General features: G+C 55.7%; 1 protein-coding gene across 1 annotated transcript in view; it reads left to right on the top strand.

The window, feature by feature from the left end:
* Positions 1–327: 327 nt before the first annotated feature.
* Positions 328–11765, top strand: part of CBFA2T2 (CBFA2/RUNX1 partner transcriptional co-repressor 2) — a 58997-nt gene continuing 47559 nt past the window's right edge. Inside the window, exon 1 of the mRNA XM_084296443.1 lies at positions 328–409. Within this exon, the coding sequence (XP_084152569.1) occupies positions 382–409 (28 nt within the window). The 5' untranslated portion in view covers positions 328–381. The remainder of the gene's footprint in view (positions 410–11765) is intronic.

Here is an 11765-nt window from a genome sequence, read left to right as displayed (position 1 = left end):
GGGCACACCGGGGGGTCACACACCGGGGGGGCACACACGGGGGGCACACACGGGGGGTCACACACCGGGGGGGCACAGCCCGGGTCCCCGCCGTGCCGCCCCCCGGAGGCAGGCTGTGGGCGGGCTCTCCCCTTCCCCTCACAGCGCTCCTGGCTCTGGCCGCGCTCCGCTCCGCGCCTTCCCCTCGGCCCCACGGGGAGCCCCCGCGGCGGCGCCCCCGGCCCGGCCCCGCCACCGCCAGCAGCGGGGCCCTTCCCGGGCGGCCGGGCCGGGGCAGGCCGCGCCCCCGGGCGCGTCACGGCGAGAGGCGGGCGGGGAAGGGCCGGGCAGGGCCGCGGAGGCAGCGGGAGGAGGCGGCGAGGGGCCGGGCCCGGCCGGGCCATGGTGGGGATCCCGGGGGGCTGCCAGGGTAAGGGGCGCGGCGGCACCGGGGGGGGGGGCCGGGGGGATCCGGGGGAACCGTGGGGGCAGCGCCGGTACCGCGCGGGGATGGGCCGGGAGCGGCCGGGATGGGGCGGGATGGGTGCCCCGGGGGCTCTGCTCCGGCTGCACACAGGCTTGGTGTGTGTGCATGTGGGTGTGTGGGGGAATATGTGGGTGTATGTGGGTGTATGTGGATAAATATGGACACATGTGCATGTATGTGGACGTATGTGGACGTATGTGTGTATATATGGATGTATGTGGATATGTATGGACGTATATGCATGTATGTGGATGTATGTGGATGTATGTGGGTGTATGTGGATGTCTATGCGTGTATGTGCATGCACATGGATGTATACAGCCATTACCCATGTGTGTTAGCACACGTTGCACTACCATGCGGTTTCTCTCCCCCAGGCACAGCGCAGGACTGGCTCTGCCCCATCCTGCTGTGAGCCCCGTGGGGCTGGTGGCGCTGAGCAGGGGTGCAGCGGGGTGGGCTGGGGGCTCCCTGCCTCCTGGCAGGATGGGGCAGGCCCCACAACCCGGCCGTGGGGCAGCAGCAGTGGTCCCGGGTCATGGCAGTGGTCGGTGAGCTGTGAGCTGCCACGTCCCGCTGCCAGCACTGAGAGGCGATGGGGACTGGGCAAATTTTGCACCCAGGGCGAGTTTTCAGATGTCTTTCCTTGATTTGGGGTGCTGCAGGCACGCCGCTGCCGTGTTGTCCTCTTGTCTTTGCAGGCAGGCCGTGGTGTGCTCGGCTGAGCAGGAGCGGACACATGTGTGGGCGTGTGGAGTTGTCGGGGACCCCCTGAGTGTGCCCTGTTGTTTGGGAGTAGGACCGTGAATAACGGGAGCTCTGCTTTCATTAGTTTCTCAAAACAGGGCGTTTATTTCTGGAAGGGTTGCGGTCTCTCTGAAAGCCATGAGGCTGGCAAGAGTGCAGGCAAGGAGCAGAATAAATGGTTTGCACGTGCCCGCCAGGTACTGGCCTCCTGTCGTTCTCATCTGTCTGTGTGCAGCAGTTATCTGTAGAGAAATGTGTGTGCTGGGAACGGGGTCAGCACCCTCCCGGGCCAAGGGAGGAAGGAGGACGGCTCATGGGCTGCGTGGGCCTTTCGCAGGCTGGACCGTGGCCTCGTTGCGACTCGTTTGTGAGTTGTAGTGCAGAAAAGCACCAAGGGCTTATCGGAACGCTGAGAGGAAATGAGGGAACTTTAAAATGAAGTGTGACTGCTCAAAGGGAAGCAGCACGAAGATAGATGCCAGCTTTAATGTGGAAACCACCCTGCAAGCTACATTCCTGCTGGGAAGAAGGAATTACCCAGGGACGGCAATCGCAGGGGGTGGGTGAATACTTTAGCACGCCGCTCGGTGCGGGGTGCGTGGGGATGTTCTGAGCGAGGTTGTTTTGCCCCCGAGGCAGTTACAAATATTGGTCTATCAAAGCACGCAGACTGGAAACAGCCGGCGGTGAAGACGGCTGCTGCGGGAGGCAGGCGTCGCGATGAGCAAGCTGTGTGAGCAGCAACGTGGGTTTGCAGAAACCTGGCACCTGATCGAGCCACTCCTAACCTCGCCGCGAGGGAGGGCTCTTCTCTTCGTCTTGGAAAAGGGACCCCACAGAAGGAACTTGGGCGAGACCACCTGCTTTAGCTGCAGTACCCAAAAGTCAGCCGTACGTACCTGGGCTCCTTCCTCTGAGCTCCCTTTACGGGAGAAGCAGGCACTTAGGAGGGTGATTCATCTCTCCTTCCTTGGACACCGCTCTTGGGGTGAGATGAATTATGCTCTGGAGGTGCCTGCTTTTTTTCACAGCCTTCAAGGGGAGCCTGGGATAACGGGCTCAGATTTTGGCAGCAAGGAGTTAGATGAAACAAATCCCACTCCGGGTGTCTGCTCAGGGTGCAGCCTGACGGGTGCAGAGACTGGTTAGGTTCCCTGTTTCTGTTAGACTGAGCGCTGGGAGAAAAGGCAGCCCTTAAAAATCCCACTGAAGAATAATTGAAGCGAAAGGAAACGATGATCTTGTGCCTGAAGCCAGAGCTTCAGGGGGGATATGCAAAACCAGTTCCTGCCTCGGCTGCGGTGCTTTCTGCAACCTTGGGCAAGTTGTCTGAATGTTTTTCTGGATTGCAGATGAAATGTAAGTCTTCGTGTAGCTGTTCAGTTTGGCAACATAAACCGTGCCTGCCGGCAGGGCTGTTATCCTGGATCCCTTTGGCAGAACCGGCTCAGGAAGCGATTGCATGGGGCCAGAAGCTGGCAGGGATGGCAAGGCCGTGACCAGGGGCAAGAGAGGGGCACAAACACCTGGCACGCAGCGAGGGGGCTCTGCAGATGACTCAGCTGCAGCTACAGCAGCATTTTTTATGCAGCTTTCATATGCCTGTGGCTCGGCTTCCATCGGTGAAGTGCTAATGATAACACTGATGAGCCATGCTGCTGTTTTATGAGGGTAAGCACGTAAATATGTGTCACAGCCGTCAGCAGCTTTATAGACAGAAAGCAGGGAGCGATGTCCTCTTCGTGCCAGGTATTGACCAGGCTGACTGCTAGGACCAGACGTCACTGGTTCTTGTCGCTGGGCCTCGCATCTGCCCCAGAGCACTGCTGGGTTTTATCTTTGGTCTCTAGGAAGTGAGTGATCAGGAGAGACCCGTAATTTGTTTAAGCACAAATTTTGTTCATTGCCTTTGTTATCGGCCCAGGGTTTTCCACTGGGTTGTGAGTACTTGGCGATATTGGGAGGTTTCCTGATTTCTTTGAGGGAACTATGGCCAAATGCTTCAGTGCTTGCTCTGAAATGAATGATCCAGAAAGAAAGGAGAAATGTGGGACTGCTCTAAAACTTTGGGCTGTTCCATAGGAGTTTAAGGCGCATGCTGGCTCTCGTGACCATCCCTTTCTTACACCGGTACTTCCAATGTGTAGAAATTACGATAGGTCTTTGAGGGGCTTGGTATTGATTTTCCTGTGCTGTAACCTAACTGGCTTAAGATGTTACTCCTCCCTTCCACCAGTGTGAGGGAGAGTGAAGCAAACTGACTTTTTAAAGAGTTTCTCTCTGACTTGCAGCTTCTCCAAGGACAGGAAAGAGCGTGTGCTTCAGGCAGAGCGCGGGTCTGGGACTCCCAGAAGCAGGGCAGCAGTGACACGCTGAGCGCCGCTGCCATCGGCCTGAGCTGCCAAGGCTTCACAGCTGCCTCGAGGTGTAGCCACCAGACATAAAACGTCCTGGAGGCAGTGCTTGCACCCAGACGGCTGCCCCGAGGGCTGGGGAGCCCCAGGAGAGCTCCCAGCGCCTGCCCGGGCCTGAGGGGCTGCAGGAGAGAGGGGAGGGAGCCTGCAGGGGGTAGGGACAGGCTGGGAATGGCGTTAAACTGGCAGAGGGCAGGCTCAGGTTGGGTGGAAGGAGGAAATTCTTCATTCCCAGGGCGGCGAGGCCCTGCCCAGGCTGCCCCAGGAGCTGGGGGTGCCCCATCCCTGGGGGTGCCCAAGGCCAGGCTGGGGGGGGGCTGGGGGCAGCCGGGGCTGGGGCCCTGACCTCAGAGCTCAGCTAAAACTTTCTCACTCCCTTTCACGCTCTTCTAGAGAGAGAAGCATTAGCTTCTACAGGTAATAGCTTATCTGGTGATTGGGCTTTGAGGTCAAAGACTGCACGTGTGTTTTCTTCAAAGTCAAGCTTTGCAGCCTCCGTCGAATTTAACGGATCAGAATATGCAGGCAGGGATTTTCTCCAGGGTGGATTTATGGTGGAATTTAAGGCAGTGTTTAGTAATAGCTCTCAACCTTGAGCTGCAGGGATATTTTCAGAAGATAAATGGCATGCTGTTGTCTTGACTTTGCATCCACAGATGACGCTGAAGCTTCTTGAAATAAAAAATTAAAAAAGAGTAGCAGCAGCCATTTTTTTTCTGAAGATGTCACAGAAGAATCGGCTGACTGCACTTAGTGGATGCTTGCAGAAACACTGCTGCCTTGCGACGCGGATTTAACAGGCACGCTGGCTTGCTAGCATCAATACCAGCTTCTCCTTGAGCTAAACACATTGAACTGAACACATCTGCTTTTGTGAATCCTTGTGGGCTTTTGGGATTTGGTCTGCCACTTCCTAATGGTCGCTGTAGCAGCACGTTCCTCCAAATACCTCACCTGGGACACTCCTGCCGGGCTGCTGTTTGTGTTTACCTGGCTGTTCCTGGCATACACGACTTGGAGTATCTTAAATTTCCCCCAAATCCAGAAGTTGCAGAGCGTGAGGGATTGGCCGTGACGTGGCAGAGCAGGGCTCTGACATGGCACAGCTGCGTAACCTCGACCCAGACTGCTGAGAAAGAGCTGTGAGAAAATCTGTACAGAGATAAGAGAAACCGAAATTACAGCCAGAGGACCCTGAGTCACCCCAGGACTCGAGAAGGCAAAGAAGCGAAACGGGGAGGTACCAAATCCTGAAGCAAGGAGAGGGCAGGGTGCTTGGTGTGCTCTGCCAGGGAGCGGGGGGGACCGGTTGGGTCGAGCACTGGGGGCACTGGTGGGACTGGGCTGGTGGCAGGCAGCAGCTGGGCAGCGCTGGGGAGCCGAGCCAGGGACCTTCCCTGACGCCTGCCGGCCAGCAGAGACTCTTCAGACGCCTTATCAGGAGTGGTGAGCACACAAATGCTTCGCCTAATAACTCATTACAGCCCAGCTATCTTCTCTGTGTGTGTTAGCCAACAAATATTTGCTTTATACTTTTAAGTTTCTGTGTATCCTGCCTGCGGAGTCTCTCTGCATCTGGCCGGAGGTGCCTGAACGAGCTGAGCTGGAGGCGTGGGGCCGGCTCCTGCAGCGGGCTCGCGGGCGGCAGCGTGGACAGGGAGAATGCTCAACCTCTCCTTGCCGTCAGGGGAAGGGAGGAAGACGGCGGCTGCTCCTTCGTGCCTGCCTGCTGGGCCAGCGTGGGTGCCCGCAGCCCGTCCTCTCCTCCAGGCCCTTTCGTTGCAGTTCCGTGAGTATCGGGGGAGGCAACGGTTCGTGGCTGTGCAAAATCTTTCAGTGGCTTTGGGTCAGGCAGAAAATTAATTTAACTTTTTAAAAGGATGTGAACGCTCGCTGCGTGGTACTTCCAGGTGCAGATGAGGATGGTTTGTTTGTTTGAGGTGAGGGCAGGTAATTGCACAAGCAGGGGAGGCTCTGCAGTCAGGATGTTGAAACAGAAAGAAGTCAAATGGTTTCCATCTTCCGCCCCCTCCGGGCACGCTCTTTTGCATCAAAACACCCAGCGGAGCAGATCCGCAGTCAGGAGCCTTCCCTCCTCCTCCCTGGCTAGGTCTGGGGGGGCCGAGAAGCCACTGCCGAGCTGTGACAGTGACGCTCTGAGCTTTGAAGGGAGATGAAAAACTCTCGGCGGCGTTTGCCTCCCTGGCAGCACATCCGTGGGTCGGCAGTTGGGTTTATCTTGTGACATCATTAGGATCTCTGACATTTCTAGCTTAGGAACAATAACTCTCCTTATCCGTCGTCATGTTTTTCTAATTAAAGACAAAGCTTGGTAAATATTTTTTAAATGATTGAATTTCCCAAGTATGGGAAACACATGTTGGGAGTCAGGCTCCCCGAGCCCCGCGCGCCTGTTCCCAGCGCGGCCCTTTGAGCGTGCGAGTGCAGATGCAGCTTTGGAGCTGTGGGTGACAGGTTTATCTGGGATGATTGGCAAGGATTTATAAACCAAGGGGGGATTTACTTAGCTCTCGCTCCCTCCTCTTCCCTCTTGCCTCCCCCCCCCGACCCCAGTCTCAGAAATAGGAAATTGGGATCACATTAAACCCTAATTGGTTTGGCTCCAGCGATAGCTCGGTGGCTGCCAAATAGTTAATTTATTGTGTGAGAGTTTGGCCATGTGTTGAGAGGCAAATTTGCTGTAAGCGAGGGATCTTTGTGAACTGTAGATCCATTCATGTGCCAGGTCCTGTTTACAAGGCAGGGAGCGGGCAGGAGGCTGCTTTCCATGACAATCGGGGATGGCGAGGGGGGACCGAGCCCCGGCCCCCCGTGACGCAGGCTTCTCCTTCTTCCTTCCTTTCCCCCATCCGAAATGCTCTCAGAAACAGTTGCATGAAAGAGCTTAGAGCGGTTTTAGCCGGACCGTGCGATAGGCGTTTGGAAACCGCCGCTAGATAAGATGTGGGAGGCTCTCCAGAGAGAAAATGCATCTGCGCTGGAGATAACAGCAGGCCCGGGCTGTCACCTCTGAGCGGGGCCAGGTGGGGAGTCCCCGGGGTGGGGAGATTGCTTTTCCTCTCCCAGGCGAGGAGGGGGCGAGCGGGAATTGTGGATCTGGCTGCCTCCCTGCGCTCTTTGTTCCTCCCCTGCTGCAGGAGGTGGCCTGGGCTGGGGGCCGTGCCCGGCCCTGAGCTGCTGCGCTCGGACCCGGAGCTGCCTCTGGCTCCCGTGACGGCCTCTGCAGGCTGGGCTCCAGCTTGAAGCACGAGCAGGCCTTATGTAGGTTGTCCTCTCGTCCCCCGAATGGGAGTTATTGGGACCAGAGGGGGTGCCGCAGCCTGGGTTAAATCCTCCTGCTCCTGGCGGGGCTCGGGGTTTGGAGCCTGATTTGCGAGAGGCCGCGTGAGGAATCGATCGGCGGCGGTACCGTTTTCTTTCACTCCTTGCTGAGTTAAATAACAAACCTGATGTGAGGGAGCTGCCTCCAGCTCCGAGGCAACAGAATTACGACTGCCGTGCTCAGCGGTGCCCTTTCCGTGTCAGCTGCTATTTCCATTGTGGACTTGATACCTGAAGGCTCAATATTGTGACCCTTTAATTTTCAGCTGCTAAAGTGTACCGTGCACGTCGGCTAAAAGGGAAGAGCTGAAAGGGGAATTTGAAATAGTTGTGCTGTGGAAGCAGTGTGTTTCTTTGGATATTTCTTAAGTGCTGAGTGTTTAGGAGAAATTGATAGGTAGCAGCAATGCACGCTTAGCAATACTTCTCCTTCTGTAACTCGTGCTTCCTGGGATGTAATAAAATCCATTAAGTTCTATTTATGATCCAGGGCCCAATATAGTAATAGTTTTATTTGGGTAATTGTGGCTGTTCTGCTGATAATCAGAAGACTGCAAACTCCCAGCCCTACTACAAAAGTCAGGCAGTGTATTTTGGGGGGTGCAATGCTGGTGTGGCCAGGTTTTCTGAGGAACCGGAGCCAGGTCGGTTCAGCAAAAGAAGCTGGGATCGAGCCCAGCCTCTTTGGGACCAAGCCCTGCCCACGGTGGCCTCTCTGTCCCCTGCATGTCACGTTTGGGCTGGGCTGCCCTGGGTTTGCTGGGCTGGCCCCGAGGTGCCAGCAGCGCTGGGCAGCACTGAGGCTTTATGGAGACAAATGGGACAGGTATTAAGCAAGCAGCGCCCGTCTGTTTGGAAGAACGGCTTTTTCATCCAGAGGTCTGAAAGCAGGTTAAACATTTCTCGAGGAGCCGCCCCTCGCTTTCTCATCTTCTGCTTAGTTTGAAACGCAGCCACCTCTGGGCTGAACGGCTGTAATTACTTTACAGCACATAGCACTCGCACCACGTTTGGCAGGAAGCGAGGAGGAACACTGTACAGCACTGCAAGACAAAACAGAGATCAACAACTGGGATTTTTCTCAAAGAGCTGATCTGTCTCCTCTGCCAATTAAACCCGCGTTGGACAGAAGCCTTATGCCCATTTCGCTTTTGCGATGCGAACGTGGCGTTTTCAGCACACAGCCCATGTTTACGGGGAGCCTTACAGCAGCAAGTTCCAGCCAGAAAATCTTCCTAGCTCTTCGCTTTCCTTCTGCTGTTTGCTCCCTCGTTCGCACTGCAGCTGCTGATGGATCACCTGCCCGTGTGAGTAACAGCACAAGCCGTGCGTGATGTGGGGCTGAGCAGCTCAGCCGCCCTCAGGAAGGTTGTCTGTCCTAGACCTTCCCAAATCAGGGAGCACTGAAGAACCCTCAAGCCCGACTTGAGATCTCTTGTGTCAGCTTAAACAGCCGCCTCCTCTCTGAGCCTAGACATCTCCTTCGGGATATTTCAGTGCTTCTGCCATGGCTGGGTGTACGAACAAGCTGAGGTGTCCAGGTTTTCAGCCTTCTGTGCATTCCCTACTCCCTTCTCCTTCCCCAGGTCGTAGCTGGAAGTCATTATACTTGATATCCTTATCACGGAGCCATCTGATAAATTTTTGCCAGGAGCTCTGCTTAGAGACAAAAAGGAAAGGTAGCAGTGAGAATGGTTTCCAAACAAATAAAGAAAATGTCAACTCAGCGGCAACCTTGAAGTTGAGCAGATCTGGGAGAGCATCCCTGGGACCGCCACAGAGAGAAAGCAGCTCCAGGCTGTGGGTGGAGAAGCAGAGAGGCAGGAGCAGATCCTTCTCCTGGGCTCTGTCACCGTCCATCCGTGCCTCGTTGTGCTGAGGGGGAGAGGAGGCTGTGCACCAGAGGGAGGCATTTCCTCATGGCACACGGAGCGGCTGATAACAGGGCATCACCTCCAGGTACGTTCAGCACCGCGCAGAGGTGGGAAACGCACGGTGCCACAGCTGCCTTCCTGTCCTCTGGTCTCCACTTCTTCAGCCAAACCAGCCCTCCCCTATAAATGTGCACGCAGAAAGGAGGGGCAGTGGAGACGCCTGCAGCAGCTTTTCGTAGAGGTGGTAGATCTGACCACGAGGTAACCGAGACCAAAATCAGCATCGTGCAAACGGGAGCTGCTGCTGAATCGCCTGCACCCGTGTACTGCTGTGCATTTACTCCTCGGCTGCACAAGGTCTGACCCCGCAGGTTGCAGTTCTTGGTCCACGAGCCACCAGCTTTCAGAATAGACTGATCAGTGCCTTTTCCTTTCCCCAAGGGGTGGATTTTTTTCCGTGAAAGCGTGGCCAGCCCTCGGGATCTAGGTGTGCCTGGCGCCTGGAGATGAACTGGATGGAAGCTTCTTAGGAAGAATCTTAGACCGCAGCAGATTGCCCTCTTTTGGGAAGCTCGTGGGGCTGGAATACAGTCCTTTGCTTTACATTTTAATGCTATTCTTCCTCCTTCTGGATGTGTGCAGGTTTTCCATACAGCAGAGCATTTATTTCATGGTTCCCATCACTTGACAGGACAATGTTTTCAAGCCTTCTTCTGTGTCTTTCTGATCTTACTCATTTGGGATGTGCTGTTCCAACACCAGCCTGCAAAAGTCTTTCCTGGATGTGTTAACGGCCTGAAATGCTGTTTGTTTTTTTCCTTCTCTTTGGGAACTTTGAGTGCAGTTGTGTTTTCTGCAGCTTAGTTGGGCTGAAAGCAAGAGAGGGTCCAACGGTGGAAACAAATCTGTCAGTTTAATCCCGTGGCTTTCCATGCCAGCTGCCCTGCAAACCCAAGAGACATTCAAACGTTTTTAAATGATTTATTTTACAAGGCTTTGTACAGTGCTGTGGCCATGACGTTGGGAGCTTTGCTCTTTGCTTTGGACTTTCAGGTTCTGCCTTGCCAAAATGAGAAGCGGAGGCACTGACAACGGCTGACAGTCGTGGTACAGCTCGACAGACACTGGAAAGATGCCGAGGGCGCTCTCCCCACGCCACAGCATGTGTGGAATGGGTACCTGAGGGTCATGACACAACACAGGTCCTCTGTATGGGGTCCTCCCGGCTTTATTTAAATGTGAAGTCCTCAGTCACTGCAGCCACCATCCCATCAGGTTTTATTTTCTGTTCAATAATTACAGCAGCTTCCCTTGAGCCCCGTACCTCTAATTAAGAGAGCTAAGTTAGATATAAAGTTAAGGGAATGAAATGCATTCTATTTTTATGGTCAAATATGCTTAAAAAATACAGCCTGCAGGCTGAGTCACTGCTCCTGGATGTTATTTACCGCACCCGGTGCTTTCCTCCAGCCTCTGCCAGCACCGGTGACACCGCACAGGCTGCAGCGAGCGTTTTGGGCAGCACCAGGTGATGATCTCGGAGCTCTTCTCCAACCTTCATCGTTGTTCCGTGTCCCTGAGTGGGCAGCAGCTCCTCAAAAGCAGAGCCCCCCGAGCTCTGCCCTGTTCGCAGCAGGGTTTGCAGCCAGCTGCCCCCTCAGCTCCACGGCAGCCGGGGTGATGCTGGGCGCCCCGCAGGAAAGGCCAGGCGGGCTCAGCTGGGTGAGGACATGCAGGAGCCAGCTGCCTGCTGACCACGTTTCTCTGGCGTGGGATGATCCTGTGGCTCAGCCCGAACAGCCAGGGTGAGGACGGTGCGAGGGACAGGCCGGCCTCCGTCCGTGTAGCACGCCAGGAATTTCAATCTGTCGCCGCTGGTAGCGTCCAAATGGCCGTGCCGCTCCGAGCGGCTGCTCCCTGAACGGAGATGCACCTCTCTGCACCTGTTTTATAACACTGAAGCAGAATATTCAGGGCATCCAAATAGTTTATACCCCAGCAAACATGTTCTGGCAGCGGGACCGTGAGTTTCCATCTCATTAAGCTGTTGGCAAAGCTCTGGTAATTCCAGTCACTGATACAGCGCAGGAATCCTCCCCCAGCGCGCCTGGTTGTGTCAGCTCGGAGCATCGCTGCTTTTCCTCAGCGGCTGCGTGTTTACACTCGAGGGTCAGAGAAAGTGTTGAAATGTCACTTCTGAGCCGCTGGGACGAGGTCTCGCCGGGGCAGCAAACAAGTGTCAGAGGAGCTTTGTGCGGTGAGCACACGGCGATTGCTGCACCTAGGCTGCACTGAGGAACCGTTTTCAAACACACACACGAGCGTTTAATGCAAAACCTGGCCCCGGGTCTCGGTTTCGCAGAGGCTTGAAGAGGCTGAGTAATAGCAGAACACCAGAGCAGAGGTCCCGGGCTGCACCACAGCCCACGCTGGCAGCCAGCTGCGGGTTTCACCGTGTCTCCGCAGAGCCAGGTGAGATTGTGGTGTCCTTGGGCTCCTCCGAGTCGGGATTTGTTGGAGGGGTGGCACACAGGTGGCAGAAGGCAGGGGAAAGCTGCCCCCGGCACTGCTGCGGGTGTCACGGTGCCCTCACAGGCTGCCCTCCCTGCCCCGCGTTGCGTTACGTGGCTTAAGGCAGGCACACACGAAATTCATTTTGGAGGCCTGCCGTCCAGGCCCGGAGACAAAGGAATGTTTTAGTCGGGCTTTTGTGAAGTTTGTATGCTTTACCAAAGCTCCTATTGTTCCCTCATTAAGGCGGGATTATCCCGCTGGGGTCATCCCTTCTGCATGGGTCAAGGAAACGGCCTCGCTCCCTTGTCGTAGTAAACTTGGGGCTGCAGGACCGGGCCGTGAAACAGGCGAGGTGAGGGGGAGGCCGAGCATCCAGCGGGCACAGCGACCTGGGCTTTTGGGGCTGGG

Source organism: Netta rufina (genome assembly GCF_964035555.1).
Source record: "Netta rufina genome assembly, chromosome: 16".
NCBI classification, from domain to species: domain Eukaryota; kingdom Metazoa; phylum Chordata; class Aves; order Anseriformes; family Anatidae; genus Netta; species Netta rufina.
This window is presented reverse-complemented; position numbering and strand designations above follow the sequence as displayed.